General features: G+C 49.3%; 1 protein-coding gene across 3 annotated transcripts; it reads right to left on the bottom strand.

Annotated features, from left to right (window-relative positions):
- Positions 1 to 3,693: 3,693 nt before the first annotated feature.
- Positions 3,694 to 15,265, bottom strand: MPC1 (mitochondrial pyruvate carrier 1). Of its 3 annotated transcripts, XM_057739866.1 has the most exons (5): positions 15,103 to 15,173; positions 10,273 to 10,276; positions 5,316 to 5,412; positions 4,542 to 4,674; positions 3,694 to 4,220 (listed from the first exon to the last, which is right to left on the bottom strand). In XM_057739866.1, the coding sequence occupies exons 1-5, from the start codon at positions 15,171 to 15,173 to the stop codon at positions 4,196 to 4,198; spliced, it is 330 nt and encodes a 109-aa protein (XP_057595849.1). In that variant the 3' UTR covers positions 3,694 to 4,195. The 3 variants fall into 3 exon arrangements, with proteins under 3 accessions (XP_057595849.1, XP_057595848.1, XP_057595847.1); XM_057739865.1 differs by lacking the exon at positions 10,273 to 10,276 and having other exon boundaries at positions 15,103 to 15,265; XM_057739864.1 differs by lacking the exon at positions 15,103 to 15,173 and having other exon boundaries at positions 7,647 to 10,392.
- Between the last annotated feature and the right edge of the window lie 6,626 nt (positions 15,266 to 21,891).

The following is a 21,891-nucleotide window of genomic DNA, read 5'->3' as shown; positions in this document are numbered from 1 at the left end:
GGCGGGCCTTGGCATCACCTCTGATGGGTGGCGCCCCCTCTCCTTTGACCCCCAAGAAGCCTTCTGAGCATGTGCAATGTCTCCCTTGCCCCGAGGATGGGAAATACGTGACCTCTTGATCAAACAGGGTTCGGCCCCTCCGTCCCTGCCATGAGTGTTACCTTAACGGGTCCACTGGAGGCAACGTCTGGCTACCTACCCTGTTCCTGTGGTTATTTCCATCTCGAAGTGCCGTTGGGAGGCGGGTTATAATAAATATCGAGGCTGGAGCCCACCTGCCTCCTGCTCAGGAAATGTAACCAGCACGCTGGTTGTCCACGCCCAGCCTGGAGCTCATCTATCTCCTGGCTCCGAGTGACTTGAAGTGCTCTGATGTAATGTTGGGGGTCGGGACCTCAGATAGAACAACTCTTGCCGCAAACCCTCCATGCAAACGCATCTGAGAAAACCACTAAGAAATCCTGGATGGAAATGTAAAAAGACAAAAGGCATCACTGAGCCTGGCTGGAGGTCAGAGTGATCCCCATGGAGTGTGGGAGGATCCCCGCAGGGAGGCGTGTGGCAACTGCCTCCACCGACACGTCTCGCCCCTCTGCGCCCAGGGAGGTGTGCGTCGCAGCCCAGGACTCACGCTGCGGGTTGGACAGATCGGGCAGTGCAGGACATACGTCACGATGGTCCCCTCCTCCCCGTGACTTGTCAGACAGAGACAGGAAATGCTCTGTGGCTGAGGCCCTCGCGGTGCTTTGCCACCGACGGCGTCCCTCATCATGGAGGTGTGACAGCACATTCTCACTTCAGATTCTATTTTATTATTTGAAATGAAAAATATTTTGAGCCCTTGAGTGTTTTCAGAGAGAACGTTATATGTGGTCATTTAAAAATAAGAAGATGGGGACGTCCCTGGTGGTGCAGTGATTAAAAATCCCCCTGCCAATGCAGGGGACACGGGTTCAATCCCTGGCACCTACAGCCTGTGCTCTGCAACAAGAAGCCACTGCACTGAGAAGCCCATCCACCACAGTGAAGAGTAGCCCCCACCCGCCACAACTGGAGAAAGCTCGTGCCCAGGGACGAAGACCCAACGCAGCCAAAAAAAAAAAATCTGGCAACGTATTGTTCCCTACCCAAACTTGGGTCCCCTCCCCCTCACAGTAGAGCCAATCCACGGACACGGGCTGCCGGGAAGGAAAGTGCAGCGTTTACTGCAGGCGCCAAGCAAGGAGTCCAGGCAGCTGGTGCTCAAAACATCCAAACTCCCCTGATGGAGTTCAGGAAAGCATTTTTAAAGGCCAGGCGAGGGAGGGGGTCCCAGGGGGTGTGATCAGCTCGTGCACAGTCCTCTGATTGGTTGGTGGTGAGGTCACACGACGGGGTCACAGGGGTTCCCATGATCAACCCTTAGGCACCCGCGGGGCTGGGGGCTACGTGCTCGTGGTCATCGAGTAGTTAACGTCTTCCATTTGGTGGGGGTTTAAGCATCTGTAAAACAACTCAGGAAATGCACATCAGATACTCTGACCGGGGACTCCAGAGAGGAGCTAAGGCAGAGGCCCTGGGGGACAGGTCTTGCTGGGTTACAGTATCACTGGGCTTGTAGAGTAATTACACTTCTCATCAACCCAATCCTTGTGTTTTCCCGGTTTCGTGGTGCAGCTGTTGTCACTGTGAATGTGACAGCGTATTTACCTTGCTGGCAGTGTTTCCTACTAACCCGCCCCCCAACGCTCAGGTATGATGCCCCGAGGACACCCTGCAGGGAGCAGGCACTGCTATCACAGTGCAGACCAGAGTCACCTCATTTTGTGATAAGACACTTCAGATGTCTCCGTAAGACAAAGGTCTGAAAGTTCCCAGGAAGAGCACCCAGCCGGCCCTGAGCCTGGAGTGAGCGCTCCCAAGAGGGTTCCTGGCCAGTCCCCACGGGAACGAAGTTTCAGTACCGTCTGGTCGGTCTGCTTGATGAGACTTTCAAACGAAACGCCCACGTGTTCTTGGTGTCCTTTTTGCTAACGAGACCCTGATCATTTTAAAGCAACCAAGAACCTTTAAGATACCTTGTTCGGGACAGTTCTTCCTGCTGGTGTTGATGATGGAGACTAGGAGTCGGTCCTGCCGTGGGACACTGCACACCCTCCGCCACTTCTCATCCAGTACTCCGGACTCTGTGCGCACAGAAAGGGGACACCTGGGGTCCTGCGGAGACCCTGGCAGGGAGCTGCCGGGTACAAATCCGCATCCTCTACCTGGGCCCCCCAGGACCCTTTCTGATGTGGGCCGTCTGCCTCGCGAATCCTGCGGGGCCCTTTCCCCGCACGCCTTCTGCCTGCACACACCCTGCTCGCCCGTGTTCATTCAGAGCACTGGTGACTTGCTGGCCTCTGTCCCATTTCCTCACCAGGTGAGAGAGCAGCTCAGGGAACCGGACGTTACCAGGGCCTTTCCGCTCCCATCTGCGCATCTCTCCCGGGCCCTGGGGCTCCGGAGGTTTCCAGCCCAGCTGACTCCACAGGCTACCCCTGCTCCTCACTGAGCGCTAGAGACAGGCAGGATGGGTTTCCCAAAGTGAAAAGGGAAGCAGAAGGTCCCAAGCCACAAAAACTAAGAGCAGTGACTCCAGAGAGACGGGACAGGAGGGAGGAAAGGCACAAGGCTGCAGTGACTCCTTTACATGCATCTACGTAGTCTGGATTTCTTACAACTTATGTCACTTGTACGAGAGATTAAGCAGAGCGCGTGGTTTTAACTTAAACCATCTAGGCGCTTACCACTAGTTCCTTTTAACCACCCTTGACTCCAGTGAGCTGTGGAGCAGTGAACCTGAGGGAGGGAGGACGGGCCTGTTCCCAGCTCCCCACCCCCACCCCCAGGGAGGCAGACGCAGCCAGGGAGGCTGGAGGCCCCACCCGTCACGCCGCCGCCCTCACCCGCCCTCACCCACCACGAGGAAGCGGCACCCGTCCAGCTCCACAGGGCAGCATGGGGCTCAAAGAACAAAGCTGAAAATGCTTTGTAAATTGTGTAACGCCTCTGAAGGAAGACAAATGTGACAAGTGACTCAGAGGGCACAGGCTGGCTGAGGCAGCTGCTGGGGGTGGACCCTGCCCACGTCAGCTCTATGCCTGCTGCTCTCATCCACCACTGCCAGCGAAGAGGAGACTGTGCTCCTGTTCGTGGGGAAGGCGGACACCCTCCAACGGCGCCACGCGACCTGAGGCGTCAGGACTGCGCTCTCGGGACACTCTGTCCTCTGGTCCGTCTGCTTGGAGCGGCTGCTCCCCTGCCCGGACGTCAGCTTCCCCTCCCAGTGCCCAGCGAGGTGCTGGCCACCGGGCCGTCAACACGCGCTGTGGGCCTGCAAATCCCCACGGCTTCCCCGGAAACGGCAGAGATGTTAGATGACCCGCCTCGGGGAAAGTCAAGTCCAGGACACTTCGGGCGGCCTGCAGTCAGCTAGTCGGGGGCAGTTTTTAGGCGTGATGCTTGGGTGCATTTTCTAACGTGTACCCACTGAAAGAGCGCATTACAAATAGCTGGGACGGTGGATGCTTTCCGGACGCTGGGCCCCAGCCTGTCCCTTCCCGGGCCATCTTAACCACTTTCAGGGAGTTCGTTCTTCACCTGTAATTGTCCTTTCAAGGATACAGTTCTTCAGGGTCTTCACGAACACAGCCAGGTATTTAATCATACTCATTTGACAAATATTTAAGTCGTTTATTGCCATTAATTTACAGCATTTTAATATACACACTGCATGGAAATACAAATACCTTTCCAAACACTGGCAATGCGAGTTCAGCTGTCGGCTGTCTCATGGTCATTAAACGAAAGGTGATTTCTGAGAACTTACATGCTAATGGTTACAAATTTTGTTCTCTTCAGTTGTTTCATTAAGTAAATTCTAATAGATAATATACATGTTACTGCAGATAAAACCACCCCTGGGAATTATTAAATTGATTGCATATTTGAGCTGCTCTTTCTGAAGAGAAGTAAAATATTCAGTACTTGTAAGGCAGCGAGAGTAGGGTTAGGAACGCTCTGCTATTTCTAGAAAAGTAGCCTGCTTAGTAAAAACAGCATTCTGCATATTTTCCTCCGCAAGACCATTCACGAGGATGAGGATGTGACCTGCGACTCAGCCGCAGCAGCTGGCAATGCCTCCCTTCAAAAGCCGGTTCTTCATTTGCCGTGGTTACGCCGAGGCCTTCTTAGACATCCTGGGAAGAGGCCCGAAGGAAAACTCAGTGAGGCACACAGCTTCACGACAGCCTCGAGGCCTGCGAGGGCTTCAACGAGACACCTCTACGTAACGGGTACTGCAAGTCACGGATTTAGAAAAATAGTAATATCCTACTTTATGCTGACTTTCATGTCAGTAAGTGAATTTTCATTGCACTGTACCAACCGCCCAATCACTGCTTTAAATCCTCAGTATACTTTTGCCCTGAATCAAGCTTCCCCGCTGCTCGCGTGCGTCTGTACACACGCACAGCCCGCCCGGCCCCCCCAGGCCTCAGCACACAGTGGGGTCTGCCTACTCATGCCGGATCAGCCGTCCTCCCTGGATGAGCTGGGCTACTTCATTTGTGGCGTGGCAGGCGAACAGAAGCCAGTTCCGAGGCTGCACCTTGTAGGCGAATCTCATGAACGTGAGCGAGTAACAGCAGAGGGCTGCCAGGAGCGTGCAAGACAGACAGCAGACAGAGAGTGACTTACAACCTCCCAGACGGAGGGCTGACGGGGCTCACCTGCCTCAAAACAGAACCTCTTTCGCTAAAACCTTTCCAGGTGATAAACGTTACTGCTTAAATGCTTCCGTGAATGGGAAACTCAGCAGATGGTTTGCTCTATTATTAGGTATTCTGTTATTTATTACTTAAACAGTTAAAGAACATAATGTCAGTGAGCTGACATCAGCTCTAACCTCCTTTCCTGTCCCCTCCAGTTGTTTATAGTCCGTTATCTGAAAGAATTGCTATTTAATCCTCTCAACAAGTTTTATGGTCAAATATCAGGGTTACAAGTAAACTTAAAGATACTTTTTCCCGATACAGTTCCAGAGGACACACTCTTTAAATAGGGGTACGAAATCTGAAAGGCAACCAGGACTTTAATAAACACTTCCAAAAACAGTAACCCTGTTTCTCCCTTACTATGAGGAGTAACACCTGTCAGTGCGGTCAGGCTCTCTCTGTTACTTTCCAATAGTGACTGTGGTGTCTGGTGCTGCAAGCTCGAAATGCAAGCGGGAGCCGTGTTATGCTACAGTTACTCGTGACACTCCTCCCTATTACTGAAAGCTGCACACTTACCAAATGTCATCCGCCCGCTGATAATCTCTGGGGACTTTTTCATGTCATTGATGGCAGCAATGGGAAGACCCCAGTTGGCTACTGGGCCCCAAAAGTGCTGTTAAAAAACAAGGAGAGAAAGAAGAGGAAAAGTCAAGACGGAGCCCTGAAGAGGGGCATCTTCTCTTACTTCACACAGCAATGTGAAATGTGCGGCTAACTGCTGGAAGGTCACCAGCGGGCGCTCGGCTGTGCAGGTACAGTATTTGCCTCTTTGTGAGAAGCAGCAGTTCTCACAAGGTGAGAGCCCAAACCAGAAGGGATCAGGCACTTTACCAAGGTGCCCACCAGCTTCCAGATCACAACCAAGCAATCTCGGACTGTCCCGTTTAGAGAATTTTCAAATGAGATGAACTTCTTACACAATTCACTCTTGCCACAACTTAAACCTTGTTACAACCATTCTCTATAATGTAGTATTTAAATCTATCAAAGCTCCCTTTTTCAAATTTTCATTTAAGATATTTGTTAATATCTCTTACAATGCAGACCCTATGTTGGATACTTTTCCTAAAGAAAGTACCTTAATATGGGAAGAAATTGCTTTTCAGTTCACATGAGCGATATTAAGATCAGAGAACCTAGAAATCCACACTCAGGTCCCCAGATAATGAGAAATTAAAATTGAAAAATACTTTTGAAGTAATAGTAGCAACCTATATTTAAAAAGTGGACCACCAGTTGCCCACTTACAAGCACGGCTGCCCCAGCACTGAAGTTAAGTTGTCCCCGTTGAACAGCAAATTTCTGAGGTTGAAATAAGTCCAGGGGCTTTTCCCATTAACTTAAAAATTGTTTTATTTATGTACGATTTGCAAATAATACTTTAAAGTATGAAGGAGGGAACTCCCTGAGGTCCAGTGGTTCGGACGTGGCACTTTCACACCATGGCCGGGTTCCACCCCTGGCTGGGGAACTAAGATCCTGCAAGCCATGCTGCACGGCCAAAAAAAATGTTTTTAAGAATAAAAAAACTAAACTAAACTACGAAGGAAACCGCACACTGTTGGGTAAAGACCCTTTTTAGTTATCAGAGCATTAAGCAGTGCTTTATTTCTGCCTATCAAAGCATTTAAGACAAATTCAGACTGCAGAATACATTTCTAGACCTGCATTTCTAATACTGAGCAAGAGTCATTAAAATCCAAAAACTTCATAAGAATGAGAAACAAGGAAATGCAAGAAAAATAAATGAGAATTACCTCTGTCATGATCTAGGAGTATTTCGAAACGTTTACGTAACATATTTCATGTAAGCACGAGCTCTGTGTTTAAATAGCTGTAACACCGCCAGAGCGGTTCCGTGGCCAGCATGGTGAGTACTGCAGGGTCCACGCCTGAGTTACGGACCCTGGAACTTAGGCACGGTTGGTACACAGTATCTTTGAGGTTCTGGGGTGGCTAATTAGTCCTCCCGCTTTCAGACTGGATTTTGTCTACGTTACTGCCGAAACTTTACTATTTCCTGTACCCAGATGAAGCCTGGCCATCTTCCTTACTCCCCACCCTCCAGACCTCTGGTGACAGAGCGTCTGCCCCTCCTCACCTACCTCTTTCCCTGCCTGTCCTTTCCTTCGTGTCCCTTCGCTGTCGACTCTCTGTTGCTCCACGTGTTACCCCACTCTTCCTTTTCTGACCATGTCAGTGTATTCCCATCACTTGCTGTTTAATCACTTTCCACTGCTCTGCTCTGCACCGTGGGCCCCAGACCCCGCATCACGCACACACTCAGGGCTGCCCCGAGGAGCTCAGCGTCTGCGCTCACAGCTGCAGCCGTGGCCCAGTGGTAAGAGGCCCTGGCGTTAATCCGAAACCGGAGGCAGCCTGGGGGACTTCCGGTCACATGACAGTATTCAAAGATTTACTGTGGTGAGGGTAGGGTTATATAAAGCAGAGTTCTGCAAGTTAAGGGCTATATATACACTTGTGATTACAAGCATTGAGATATACTTCTTAAAAAAAGAACATAAAAGGTAAAAAACAATTTCAACACTTACTAAAATATCTAACCACAGAAAGTGAATAATACATCTTTTTTATCTAGTACAAGATTCTTGGAATGCATGTTTGGAATACATGTTTGGTCTGTGCTGTCAGATATTCATCAGTCAGTGCACTGGTCCCGCAGAGGAGTCAGTGTCCAGTGCGGACCCAGAGGACCGAGGGGCCCCTGGAGGCGCCCTCAGCCTGGGCCCCACAAGGATGGTGGCCGGATGTGCTATCTCCCGTCCACAACTCTGGTAATGCAGAAAGTCTGCAGAAGCCTGCAATGAAGTAGAGACAGGTTCTTACCGTACTATTTTGTGAGGAGTCGCCGAGGTTCAGACAGGAGAGCCATGGGGGAAGAAAAAAAAACAAACATCAGATGCTTTGAAAGATGTCGGTTACTTCAACCTCACACGCGTACTCAAGTTTCTGTAACAGAACTGCAACACTAGCAGCACAGCGTCCTCTGTTTTCCCTGAGAAGGTCTAGTGATCTTTCTAACAATAACATTGACCTAATGACAGCAAACCTTGATTTTATGAAAAATAAACTTGATCCTTAGAGCGCGGCTATCCAACAGGCCTGCAGTGCAGGTCACGAACAGCAGCCACACGTGCACATTAAAAGCTTCTCGTAGTCACGTCAACAAGAGTGAAGACGAGCAGGAGTGGACTTTATGACGTTTATGTGCTCCAACACCGCAAAGCATTTTCATGTGAACACGTGGTCAATAACCACCTGCCGATGAGGGCTTCCACACCTTTTCTGGCACCAAGCCTCCAAGATGTGGCGGGTGCCGACCTTCCCAGCACATCTCTGCCTGGACGGGCCGCCCTCCTCCTGGGGCTCGCGGCTCTCGCACTGGACAGCTCAGGCTCAAAGGGGGCATTTCTTTGCAAGAGACGAGCTGGAGAGAAGCACAACGCCGCAGGACCCTGCCAGCCCTTCTTACCAACAGGCAGCACCAGGGTGTTTGCCCCGAAAAACAGGCGTGTAATTCCATATTCTGTCCACAGCTCACACTCCGGCCCCAGGGGTGCCCAGCACGCGCAGGGCACTCAAAAAATGTTTGCTGAACGAATGAAGAGAAAATCTCTTCATGTTAAGTGAATTGTTTCCGAATGTTAAAATACCATTCAGAAATATATTGAATTACTTTTATTTCTGAAATGGCAAGTCTCCTTTTCAGGATAAAGCTTAATTGTTCTGTTAAGGCAAACTCTTAAAAGCGTTGCCTACTGAAAGAATTACCGAAATAAAATGATAAAATCCTCAATACACCCAGTCACATCCAAACGACTCCTCAAGTTGTTTTGATCTAGGGGTCGAGGAGGTTCTAATTTCCAGCATGAAAGTATGTGTTGATGGTGCTAATACTATACTTCAAACAGGTTCTACTATGAAATATGAATAGACTAGAAAGAGCCCGTCTTTCAATGTTAAGTGAATTGTTTTAACAGCTTGTGTTTCAACTGTGGTAATAAATTACGTTACCAAGATTGCATTTCACGGCAAGTCCAAGCTGAGCACAGTGTTGTGAGGGCAGAGAGAGACTCCCTTATCAGGTCAGAGGGCAGAATCTAGTAGTTTCTGGACTACAGTCACCTACCGTGTCACCCTCCTTTACTCAGGATCTGAACACAGGCCTTCTGTTTATCTATACATTACCAAAGGCACATTTTTTTCCTACAAAAATATTTTAAAAGATATAGTTCTTAAAATCTAAATGTCAACTTGGCGATGATTTTAATTGTCAATTCAGGACTCTTTCCTAGAGTTCTACAATAGTTCAGATTCTACCCTATTTTACAACAGGTGCCCTCAGGGCAGATTATAAAGGCATGTGAAGGAGGAATTAATTTCTGCCGTCATACCCTCCTCAATACAAAAGTCCTACGTGAAAGTGATCACAAAAATAATGCTGACCACGCCACTTCAATGGTGGTTTAAAACAATCTGAGAATAAAGCTATTCCAAACATCCCTGGGAGGACTTCCCTGGTGGCGCAGAGGTTAAGAATCCACCTGCCAATGCAGGGGACACGAGTTCGATCCCTGGGCCAGGAAGATCCCACGTGCTGCAGAGCAACTAAATTCGTGTGTGCCACAACTACTGAGCCCATGTGCTGCAACTACTGAAGCCCACATGCCTAGAGCCCATGCTCTGCAACAAGAGAAGCCACCACAATGAGAAGCCTGCACACCACAACGAAGAGTAGCTCCCACTCACCAAAACTAGAGAAAGCCAGTGTGCAGCAACGAAGACCCAACACAGCCAATAAATAAATAAATAAATAAATAAATAAATAAATAAAAACATCCCTGGGAAATATAAAAATCCACAACACAACATCCCTTAATTCTATGTCAGAGTTGTCCAAAACATGCATCAACTACTCAGTCAAAAAATCTTAACAGCATATTTGCACAGAGCCAAACTAGACAAGGTACTAGCTTCCTAGTGTGTATTAGTATCTGACCCAAAGAAAGACAAACTTCCAAGCAACACAAACTGCAGCTGGGGGGCAATAATGTTAAAACTGTGTGGAAGACACCCTTGACATTGCCCTTCTCTGGTATGCCGCCTTTATTATATTTCAGTGAAGGCTGAAACAACCTCAGAACGCATACGGGCTTTCTCGGTTCACTTGTGACCTTGAACTCCGTGGAGGAAAAGCCCACCTCCCCAGGTGAGAATGCTGCCGGAGGTGGTGAAGGAGGGTGGCCCCCTCAACACACTGGGTCCTCTCTTTCTTCGTAATCTGGAATACTGCTTGTTTGGTTCCAGGTTCCTTCTAAGCTCATTTTTATCTTAATGTCTCCTGGGCATTGCCAATTTGTTTCTTCTTTTCCTAAAATTCCTGACAGTAATTGTGAGCTTTCTCTGCAAGTACTGTGAGTAATTCAGGTAATTTATAACTTGCTTATACAACAGTACTAAAAGGATCCAAGCGACAGCCTAGCAGTCTGTTGATACCACTGCTGAGAGTGGGGTGAGATGCTGAGATAATCTAGACTGCAGTCCTCTTACAGGCTGAAAATGCTCCCCAGCATTTCATTTACTCTCACCAACTTTCATCTGATTTTCTAGTGCAAGTTAAAATGAGGGAGACTTGTAACAATGAGAATGTGTGATAGTCAACTATTATTTAGATGGTCAAAACTACACAGGACGGCAGAAAAGAGACTCTGGTGGCCAGTTGTGAAGGTCATTTACATGGTGGGCAAGCAAAGCCAGGGCAGGAATGGAAGCGGCGTGGCAGAGAAGGGAGGAAGACACAGGAAAGGTGCAAAGGAAGAACCTGAAACCTTCCTTTCAAAACCATTTTTGTGCATAACCATTTCCCTTTAAACCTTAAACTGACATTCCTGTTTTGGCTTCACAAGTTTGGTGTCCAGAGGGTCTCAACCTTTCTGCTTGCTTTGGATCTCAGTTTTCCCATATGACAAGTGAAGTACTAGACCATCTGATGTCTGCTCTAATATCCATAACTTGGGAAAGATGTGCTGTTCTCCACTGCATCTTCTCACTTGGGTAGTAAATATAAACTCTTAAAGCTCTCCCGGAAACTTAAAAGTTAAAATAACTTAGAGCAGATAACCTTATTAACTGGAGAACATTCATTGCAAACACCCAACTTACTTTGGGTTTTTAAGAGCACGCAGACTGATTGACTTTCAAACACTCATGATCTAGGTTCTACTTGAGAAAACATTCTTTGCTTATGTATCCAAATACATATGTCTACACACACATCAGTTCACTTCTCTGCGGGAGGGGCGTGAACCTCTAGGATAAAATCCACAGACCTTGACTAACTCAGTCACTAGAACATGCGTCCTACCTCAAAACTTAGTTGCTCATTCTAATTTATGTTTCTTAACCAAAATTCAGGAGGGAGATAAGAGGAGAAGAAGAGCAAAAAGAGCTATCTTCTTTTACTCCACTAATAAGATATGTGAGGAAATAGTTTATTTAAAAAAAAAAAAAGATAATGGAGACCCAGGAGCTTCTTGATTCAAGATCTTCATTAAGGTAAGAAGAAACCAGTGAAAAGAAAGATGGAAAGCAGTGAAAGGAGAGTACCAGGAACCTAGGAATTAAACACGGAATATGAGTAACAATAAAAGAGAACGCTGACTTTCGTAATATACACAGCACTATACTGTGTCCTCAAACAGCTACCAGAGGACAAAAACTAAGCAATCTGTCCAAGACTACACAGCTGGAAAGCAAAAGGGCTCGGATTCAAACCCGTCACTCAAACTCATCGCCTAGGTGTACTAATAATGTCATCACATCCAACAAAAACTGTCAATAATTACTTACTATTTTTAATACTAACACCCTATTTAAATGGCCCAGTTGCCCCAGTAATGCCTTTTATAGCTGTGTCTTCCCATACCAGATCGAGTCAAAGCCCACACACTGCCTGTGGTTAGAGACTTCTTTTAACTCCTGCTCCTCGATGGAAAAAACAAACAAAAAAAACAAACATTTTAAAATACACTTGGAAATTCACTTTAGTAAGAAAGACATTTCAATCTTAATTCATAAATTGTAATTGACAGTTTATAATCTGTGTAAAATATGATTTTAAAATTCTAGTACAGCTTTAGTTTGGAAAACCTCTCTCTACACCCACTCGGCAGGCTGTAAAAAGAACACTAGGGATCTTGAGTTGTCTGGGAGTGCAAAGTATGTAGAACAAGGTATTGATGAGGTGAGAAGGCACAGAACCCCATTTCTGATTGGAAGAGAATATGAAATTGTCTTCTTATTGCTTTATTTGCCTTTGCAAAAAGCAAAGCAGGGGCTGTGGGCAAGAAGACTAGAACAAACAGTGGAAACGGTCCTCTAATCAATTCTAGGAAGAAGCGATTCTCTTTCTAGAGGAAAAAGCTAATAAAAGAGCTTCTGGTGAGGGTGTTGATATCAGCCCGCAAGACCTGTCCTCAGTCACTCCTTGGCAGGCGGGCATGAAATCCAGCTGCTGCCAGTCAGGCATCTCACTTCATCTGTTCAGTGCACAAAAGCATTTTCAGGTAAAAAAATCACAGAGCTTTACACCTCATGTAAACAAGCAGGACCCTGCAAGGGCCTTCCTGAATACAAAAGCCCCTCCAGTTTCTCATAGAAAAAGGCTTTCGTCTCCTAGGCCTTCTGTCAGTTCCCAAGGGCAGACTCAAGCAGTTACTAATTAGGGGAAGTGAGAGACTGCAGAAAGCAGGACAAGCGGTCAAGCAAGAAGGGTAACGGCAGCTTAGCAAACAGCAGTCCTAGTTCCTCCTGAAGGCATACACATAACAATGGAACACCTACCTTGGAGCGGTTCTGCAGGAACTAAGGCCCCCGCCCAGGGGGAGGATGGCCACTACATTCCCACCACAAGGAGTAGCCTCCAGGCCCGTTGGAACCAGAAAGTTGACATTAAGATTCCCAAAACATCACCCCGTTACCACACCACCAACCTAACGCACCACCAACCGGTCAGAAGCAAGTCCACAGGCTGATCACGCAGCCCGCAACCCTCCCTCCTCGTGTGCCTTTAAAGCCCCTCCCTGAAAGCCACCTGGGAGTCTGGGTGTTGGAGCCTGAGCTGCCCCTGCTCCTTGCGTGGCAGGCGCCCTACAACACACGCTGCACGCCCCTTTCTCACAACCCGGTGTTTCTCCTTTGCGTGAGCCTTCCTAACAGTTAAGTACAGCTAAGGATAAAACTCTATGGGATAATTAAGAATAAAATCTTATCCACATCAGAAATACGCCGATGAGTACCTAACGTAATATTACATAGGAAGAATTTGTAAAATATATGTATTTTCAAGGAAGAGAGTTAGTCCTGCTTTTCTAAATTTCACGTCAATCGAATACTTTGATATATGGTTTAAACTTTTTTCAAAAATTAAGTTCATGTAGGTTTAATGTTTATATACCTTCTATAGGATTGCTTTAATTGCATTAAGCTCTGACTAAAGGAGGAAAAAAGGAGAAATGCAGTGTCCAGGAAAGTGCTGCCTGGTAGGGCACCCAGCCAGGATTCCGAAGAATGACTTCTAGCCAAGGGATCCCCAGCAGTTAATCCCAGTGGACTTTAGTTACCCCATCTGTGAAATGAGTTTAATGGCAATGCCCTATCCGGTTGGGTTGTTGAGAAAATTAAACCAGATAAGGGAGGTGAAAATATCTGGAAACCCCAAATCACTATGTATTTCTGTTATATCTTGCTATTGTTGTAGCAGAAACATTTTAGAAAGTGTACTGTTATGGAAAAAGTTAAAATCTTGTGTGTGTTACAAACAGAACTTGAGTCTGTGCACCCGACACACAACGAAGCTGGTCTTAACCATCGTCCTACACAAATACAGAAAGTTCACTTTCGGAAAATCAAGAGTGAAGCTTCTGTTCCCAAATTTATCACACGGCAGACAATTATTTTTCTTACCCTACTGCTCTTTAAAATTACAAATAAACAGTATTTGCAATGAAACTCACAATCTGAAAAACATTAACGCTTTATTTTACTGGTAAAATGAAGCTGCCTTCATACTGCGCCCTGTGGGTGAGTGCACTTACTTCTCGGCTTCATCGCTTTATGTCTTTACTACGTGATCTGATGAAAAATACTGCAGCCCTACACTTCCCTAGGTTTAAAAACTCACACAAAGAAGAACTAAAATGTACACTCCTGAATAAACTATATACGACAATTTTAAAGTTACATTAAATGTGAAATTAAAAGCAGGCGCGTCAAGATTACAGGCGAGAATAAAACCTGGAAAGCGGGGCTCCCCGCTGGCGCGTGGTCAAGGCTGCGCGCGGCCCCCGATGCCGAGCCAGCACCCCGCCTGCCCAGCGCGCGGCCAAAGACAAAATAAAACATGGGAAGCGCCTTCGGGCCTTTCACGTCGCCAACTGCCCTTCCTTTCCAACTGGAAAGGAAGAGCTAATGGAAACCAGAACACTAGGAACCACGCCCCGGGTCGGCAGAATGTCCCTGTGGCAGACGTGGCCCCGGCCCACGGTGGACGTCCTGGAGCTGTGAAAGCCGAAGCGCGAGGTCCACCCGGCGGCTCGGCGCCCGGTCGCGGGAAAAGAGCCCCTGCGGCTCGCCGTCCCCGCGCGGTTCCGGGACGCGCCCGCGGCAGGTGCGCGCCCAGCGGCCGGGCACACCCTGGAGGGCACACAGCCGCCGGGCACGCACCTGGAGGGCGCACACCCGCCGGGCACGCACCTGGAGGGCGCACACCCGGAGAGCGCACAGCCGCCGGGCACACACCTGGAGGGCACACACCCGCCGGGCACGCACCTGGAGGGCACACACCCGCCGGGCACGCACCTGGAGAGCGCACAGCCGCCGGGCACGCACCTGGAGGGCACACACCCGCCGGGCGCACAGCTGCCGGGCGCAGAGCGGTCGGGCACACCTGCCGGGCAGGTGCAGCGAGGAGAACCCCGGCCCCACCCGCCGGCCCCAGCCCGCTCTCGGGGCACGTCCGCGCCGACGTGGGCGTCCTCCCGCCGGCCCGCTGCCCGCCCCACGCTCCGGAGCCCCCTGCGCCGCCGCCGCCGCCGCCGCCCCCGGCCCGCTCCCCGGGACCCCGCCCGGAGCCCCAGCCCGCAGCCCCCGCGCCGCCGCCCCGGGACCCCCGGCCCGCTCCCCGGACCCCGCCCGGGGCCCCAGCCCGCCAACCGCACCCCGCTGCCCGCGGCCCTCGTCCCGGCGGCCAGGGTGCGGGGGTCCGGCGCCGGGGACGCCGCACCTCATGAGGTAGTCCCGGAAGTCTTTGCTCCGGACGTAGTCCGCCGCCTTCCGCACCAGCGCGCCCGCCATGGCCGTGCCGGACACCAGCCCGCCCGCGGTGCCCTCGGCGCCGCTCCCCGGAGCGCAAGGACACCCGGCGCAGCGCACGGCGCCCCCGTCCGCCCCCGCGCGCGCGCGCGCCTCACGACAGCGCGGCCCCGCCTTACGGCCGCGCCCGGCGTCCGGCTCCGGGCCTATGGGAGGGCGCGGGCCGGGAGGCGGCGGCCTGGATTGGCTCGCGCGCGCCGCACCCTCCTCCCGCCCCTGGGCGGTGCGGGGCCTGCTGCCGTAAAACGGCCGGGGCCCGGCGGCGATTGGCTGGCGGTTGCTAGGCGCCCGCGCGGGCGGGCGGGCGGCGCGTGGGTCTGTGCCCGCGGCCCCCAAGGTCGCAAGGCCCGCGGGCCCGGACGGGAGGGGCGCCGGGGCGGGGGCCCTGGGCGTTTCCGGCAGGGCCTCCAGCTGGAGTGGAAGCCCCCTTGTTCTAAACATGGGAGGGCGGGAGGTGGGTCACGTCTCCACGAGAGGCGCAGAGTCGGGTCAGTAGTGGTGCAGACTCTCCGCCTCTGATACCGCGCGGCGGCTTAGGCGGTCAGGGAGCTGCGCTGCCGACATGGGAAGATCTTTGAGGTTCATGGGGAGAAAACCCAGGTGCGGCGTGTGTGAAGCCTGCGGGTCATTTGCGCACAGGCACAAAGAGAGGATAAGCTTGTCCCCAGGGATGGAGGAGCGATGCGAGTGGCTCCTCCGAGCAGGGCTAAGGGGTGCGGGATGAAGGGAAGCGTCACTGGGTACTCTTTTGTTCCTCTTGAAGCTTGTGCAGGGAACATATGCTGTCTATTCAAAATAAAAAACCTTAGAGAAGAAACGAAATGCCTTTGAGAATTAAAATAGCTGTCGTTTCGTTGAATCAGATTTATTTCCTCTTAGGAGGTCTACGGGTCATACCTAACCTCCATCTTCTGTGAAAGGATATCTTAATAGTACAGCGTTGCAATCCCATAATAACACCGGGAAGGCGGTTAGATTCCACTGCTGCTTCATGGTGGAGGTGGCAATGTATGACCTAAAAGGACAAAGGGGTCTTGATTATTGTTGACGTAAAAAAATGCACAACGTGAGAGCTGCGAGTTAAATTTTATATGGGGCAACATGAGGCCTGCAGCCCGGGAGACAGCATTTCAGATAGCTCTGAGAAACTGCTCTGAGGAGGCGAGGGGAGGAGCCAGGATGTATAGGAGTATGGCAACAAAGGAGTGTTGCAGTCAGGATCATAAAAAGATTACTGTTAGTTAAAGAAAACCAGATATCTTGGGACTTCCCTGGTGGTGCGGTGGTTAAGAATCTACCTGCCAATGCAGGGGACACAGGTTTGAGCCCTGGTCCGGGAAGATCCCACGTGCCACTGAGCAACTAAGCCCGTGTGCCGCAACTACTGAGCCCACGTGCCACAACCACTGAAGCGTTGCACCTAGAGCCAGTGCTCCACAAGAGAAACCACCGCAAAAAGTCCACACACCGCTACAAAGAGTAGCCCCTGCTCTCCGCAGCTAGAGAAAGCCTGCATGCAGCAATGAAACCCAACACAGCCAATAAAAATTAATTTAAAAAAAAGAAACCAGATATCTCAAGTTAAGAAATTTAGCACTGTTCTATGAATGGGAAGATGCAAGCTCTGGGCCCGCTGAAATCATTCCTTTGCTGTGCACCTCAGCTATCCAGGGCCAGTATCCTGACACATCCTGAGTTTCCTCAGAGCTCACAGGCTCACGTTGGAGGGCTGCAATCCTTGATGGCTGTGACATCCTTTATTGATATGGCAGGAAATATTCCATTTATAAATATTCCATTTATCAATAGCTACCGTTTGTTGACCAAGAGGCACTTTTCAAACATAATTTCTCCTCCTCACATCAATCCAGAAGGTGGGTGTAAGGAAACTGAATGACTTTCTAAATAAAACCAGATGGCGTCCGCCGCCTGCCGTGTGAGAAGGGGCTCCCCGAGCTCATCGTGGTTCAGTCTTACCCTCTAATGTTTTTCTTTCCCTCATGAGTAGTGGTTCTGAAACTTGAGCTATCAGAAGACCCTCAACCTCAAAGCCGCAGGAGGTCCAGCCTGGGGCCCCAAGAGCCTGGTTCCTGAGTGACAGCATTTGGAGAAACTCTGCTGAGGCCACCTGCCCCCATTTCCGCTGTCCCCTCTCGGCGGTCTCGGGACACCCAGCTTTCCCATTTGGGCCTCGGGGGCCTTTGAGCTTTCTGTTGATCTCCCATTGTGTGGAGGGGAGTGAGCTGCAGTGTTTAAGTCCAGGGGTATACTGGATAAAGGAATATGTAAATGTCCTACTAAGTAGCTAACCTGGGATCTGAACCCAGTTCTCTTACTCTGAGAGCCATACTTTATCCGCTCTTTCAAGTGTTGGGACAAAAAGGACTTCTTTCTTGTTAACAGTATCTCTGCTACTTTAAATGTGGAGCAGGCAATATGGTCTAACGTATAAGAAAACAGAACAGTAGGTAGGAAACCCAGCTACATTATTTCCTAAAGCTTCAGAAAGGCGCAATGCTCCCTGGTCCCTGCATGGACAGTGCGAGAGAGGTGAAGATGCGAAGAGCACTGGCTGCTTTGAATCCCAGGTTTGCAAAAGTGATTGCAAAGGTCCAGCTGGGAGTGGGGACCTCGCATGCCCATCCACGTCCAGGAAAGGCAGTCACCGCCGAGGATGCACTCAGAGCTGCCCTGTTGACTAAGGAGCAGACTGTGAGCTCCGACAGACGGCGGAGGTCAGAGGTTGGAGGGAGATGGGCCCCGGGTTCAGAGCACACGCATGCCCAGCGCGGTTTGTACAGGCTGTGTTTGCACATCCTGTGTGTACAGCAGCAGTGTTTGTGCTGCAGAAGCTTGGAAAGGTCCCCTGGCTGGGGGTCCCGTGGAGAGCTTCATGGCAGGCAGCCCTGCGCTGCTTCGTACTGTCGAAGAGCTTGCATGTGGTACAAACAAGCTGTGTGTTCTCACCTAATTAAATAGAAAGAAGAAAATCAAGGGAACCGTAGGTCTGATTAGGAGCTAACACTGAATTCCGCAGGTCACTAATCATATAATCTATCTTGCAGGGTTATCATGGTGAAAAGAGGCAACTTTGAGGATGTACTTAGTGGATGATAAAAGTGTTATAAACAGGTATTGTTTTTGTCCTGCTGCCTGGTTTTCTCTTGTCCCAACACCTACCTTTCTTTGGTTCCTCCATCCCACTTAGGCAGGCACAGGTCAGTTTGGTTATCTTAGGTATTTAAAGAATGTAGTAAATGAGTAAACCAAGGCACCTGGAGTTCAATGACAGCCATGACACAAATTCAAAAGCCAAAGTACCTTTTCGAATCTGAAGGCATAACATCTTAGCCAAGTTAGCTCTTCCTGTCAGACCCACTTGGGAAATCCTTTTAGGTTCTTCCCAGGTTACCGTTCTTGCACTGAGATTAGAGAAATCACAAAGAAACTGTCACAGGCAAGGAATCTTCACTCTGCCTCGCAATTCAGTAATTTACTGGTGAATGAATGGCAAAGGAATAAAGAAAATAGAAAGGTCACCTTCCTGTTGAAATGTGTGCCTCAGGCTGCAATCATCAATGGACAGAACCCTCCACAGAAAGGTGACAGGAGCTGAGTCATCCCCAGGTGCCCGGGTGTCACTTGCTCTGGTCACAAGGGACACGGGCTTCACACCCTGTGGACACCGGCAGCTTCCCCCAACCCTGTGTCCTCTGGAGTTTGGTGGGGTGAGGAATGGCAAGGGTGGTTTTCTTGGTCCGATGTATTAGAAAACTTATTTGAATCAGACAGTTTTTTACTTTTTCCTGTGGCTCTTCCGAAAGAGGCTTTACTAAGCTCCGTGAATGATGAGAGAGAAAAGAAGCTTTTTCTACGTAGCATTTCCCAAACTCCCTTAACCACAGAGCCCTTTTGGAAGGAATATCTCATGGACTGTCCATCCAGGAGGTCCAGTGGCCGGGTCCTGCCTTCCAGCCCTCCGAGCCAGGGTGCGGGGAGGAACTCAGACCTTCCAGTCAGGTGGACACCCCCACTTTTTAGCTGCCTGCATGTGCCAAGTTACTCAACCCCCCAGGCCTCAGTTTTTTAATCTATAAAGTGAAAACAATAAATATCACATCATACGCGTTGCTGAGTTTTTGTGAGAATTAAAAGGAATGATGGGCTTCCCTGGTGGTGCAGTGGTTAAGAATCCGCCTGCCGATGCAGGGGACACGGGTTCGAGCCCTGGTCCGGGAAGATTCCACATGCCAAGGAGCAACTAAGCCCGTGCACCACAACTACAAATCCAAGTTTCTAGATGTAGATGTAGAAATGCTTCACTCCATGTGTATTTTGGTTCCTGGTGATTTTGATGACTAAGTGGAGGGATTTTGTGTTTGAAATAAGAAAAATATCTTTAATCTGGAAATAGCTGCATCCCTGAAAATCCTCATGTTAAACCCATAAGAGCATTAAGCTTGGGGCTTCCCTGGTGGTGCAGTGATTAAGAATCTGCCTTCCAATGCAGGGGACACGGGTTCGATCCCTGGTCCAGGAAGATCCCACATGCCGAGGAGCAACTAAGCCCGTGCGCCACAACTACTGAACCTGAACTCTACAGCCCACGAGCGACAACTACTGAGCACATGTGCTGCAACTACCAAACCCCACGTGCCTAGAGCCCGTGCTCTGCAACAAGACAAGCCACTGCACTGAGAAGCCCATGCACCGCAAGAAAGAGTAGCCCCCGCTAGCCGAAGCTAGAGAAAACCTGCATGCAGCAAGGAGGACCCAATGCAGCCAAAAATAAAATAAATAAATTTTTTTTTTAAAAAAAGAAAGAAAGTAAACCTTAACCTATTTGTTACCCTGTGGTAAGAGGACCTAAAAATAAATAAATAAATAAATAATTAAAAAATAAATAAGAGGAATGATGTCTGAGAAGCCTGACACTGTCAGCAGTGGAGTTCCGCTCCCCTGCCTCCCGTTAGGATGTAAACGTCCACTTCTCCCTGCCTGCGGTTCCCCTTGGGACGCGTGGGCCTGGGCTCATGCCTGCCCTCTGGTCTTTTGCTACTGGGTTGTTTGTTTATTTTTTAATTAGGGAGAGGTTGTACCTTGCACCACCCTTTAATCCTCGAGCATTACCTACTCTCTTGAAGGACAAAGGTGGAGAGAGGTTATCTATGTGAATTTCTGTCCTTGGAGGAAGGGCAGAGGTGTCAGAGCTCGCTGGGTCCTCATCTCTGCTTCTCCTGCAAGGTCATTTGGTTCTGTGTGTGCCAGGTTGGGGGAAAACCAGGCCCCCAGAAACAGTAGCTCCCATTTCAGACACAGACGTAGCCGGTGGTGGGAGCCGGCCTGCCTTCACAGCCTTCTGTGCTCTTGCAGGCAGAGCTGGCCCAGAGCTGTGTGGGGCAGGCTGTGGGGCTCTGATTGCAGGAGCCTGGAAAGTCCTCTCTCATTTCCTGCTGACACTGACCTGAAATTCTACCTTTGTGAGGATGCTCTTGAGGACTGTAGGTCTTGTGCTAATAGAACAGGAAGCCATCCTTGGAGGGGCTCCCCCTGGCTAAAGATAGGACAGTCTGAGTATCAAAAAGAATGATGACAGACAGTGGAAATATGCATACAATTCTGTGAGTTCATGCTCCTCAAGAGAAAACAAAAAGACCACAGAATGGGAGATTTTTGTAAATCATATATCTGACAAGGGACGTGTATCTGAAATACTTAAAGAAATTTTACAACTCAATAATACAAAGACAAATAACCCCATTAAATAATAAGCAAAGGATCTGAATAGACATTTCTCCAAAGAAGGTGGACAAATGGCCAATAAACACGTGAAAATGTGCCCAGCATTGTTAGCCATCAGGCAAATGCACATCAAAACCATAATGGGAGGCCTCGCTACACTCTCCAGATAGCTCCAATCAAAAGCATGGGAAGTGATGAGGGTGTGGAGGAATAGGGACCCTCGTGCACAGCTGGTGGGAAAGGAAAATGGTGCATCTGCTTCGGAAAACAGTCTAGCAGTTCTTCAAACAGAGTTACATGTGACCCAGCAACGCCACTCCTAGGTATACACCGAAGAGAAGTGAAAACATACATCCTCATAAAAACTTGTATACAAATGCTCATAGTAGCATTATAAATAATAACGAAAAAGTGAAAGCAACTTAAATGTCGCGAATCAGCCGTGAGTAGGTAAATATGGAATATCCACACGATGGAATATTGTTCAGAGATAAAAAGCAATGAAGCTCTGACGCGTGCTACAACATGGGTGGATCTCGCAAACACTGCTGAAGTACAAGAAGCCAGACACAAAGGACCACACGTCCTGTGATTCCACTTACATGAAGCGTCCAGAGTAGGTAAATCCGTAGCGACAGTGAGTTGCCTGCTGGCTGCCTAGGGCTGGGAGGGTTGGGGAAACAGAGATGCTGACGGGTCCACGCTGTCCTCGTGGGGTGATGAGAATGGTCCCCCATTTGTTGTAGTGATGGTCGCACATCTGTGACTATGCTAGAGACCACTGACTTGTAGGGTATGTGAATTATATCCCAATAAAGTTATTTTTTTAAACTTAACAGAAAAAAAAACCTTTGAAAAGATGCATAGAAAAGCAAAAAGAACAAAAATTCCTGAAACCTCTTTGTCATAATCCGTATACCAACTCTTTTGGTAATCAAAGGGAAAGACGCATGTATCT

This window comes from Hippopotamus amphibius, chromosome 6, assembly GCF_030028045.1.
Source record: "Hippopotamus amphibius kiboko isolate mHipAmp2 chromosome 6, mHipAmp2.hap2, whole genome shotgun sequence".
NCBI lineage: Eukaryota > Metazoa > Chordata > Mammalia > Artiodactyla > Hippopotamidae > Hippopotamus > Hippopotamus amphibius.
Note: the sequence above shows the minus strand (reverse complement) of the source record. Positions and strands in the feature narration are given on the sequence as shown.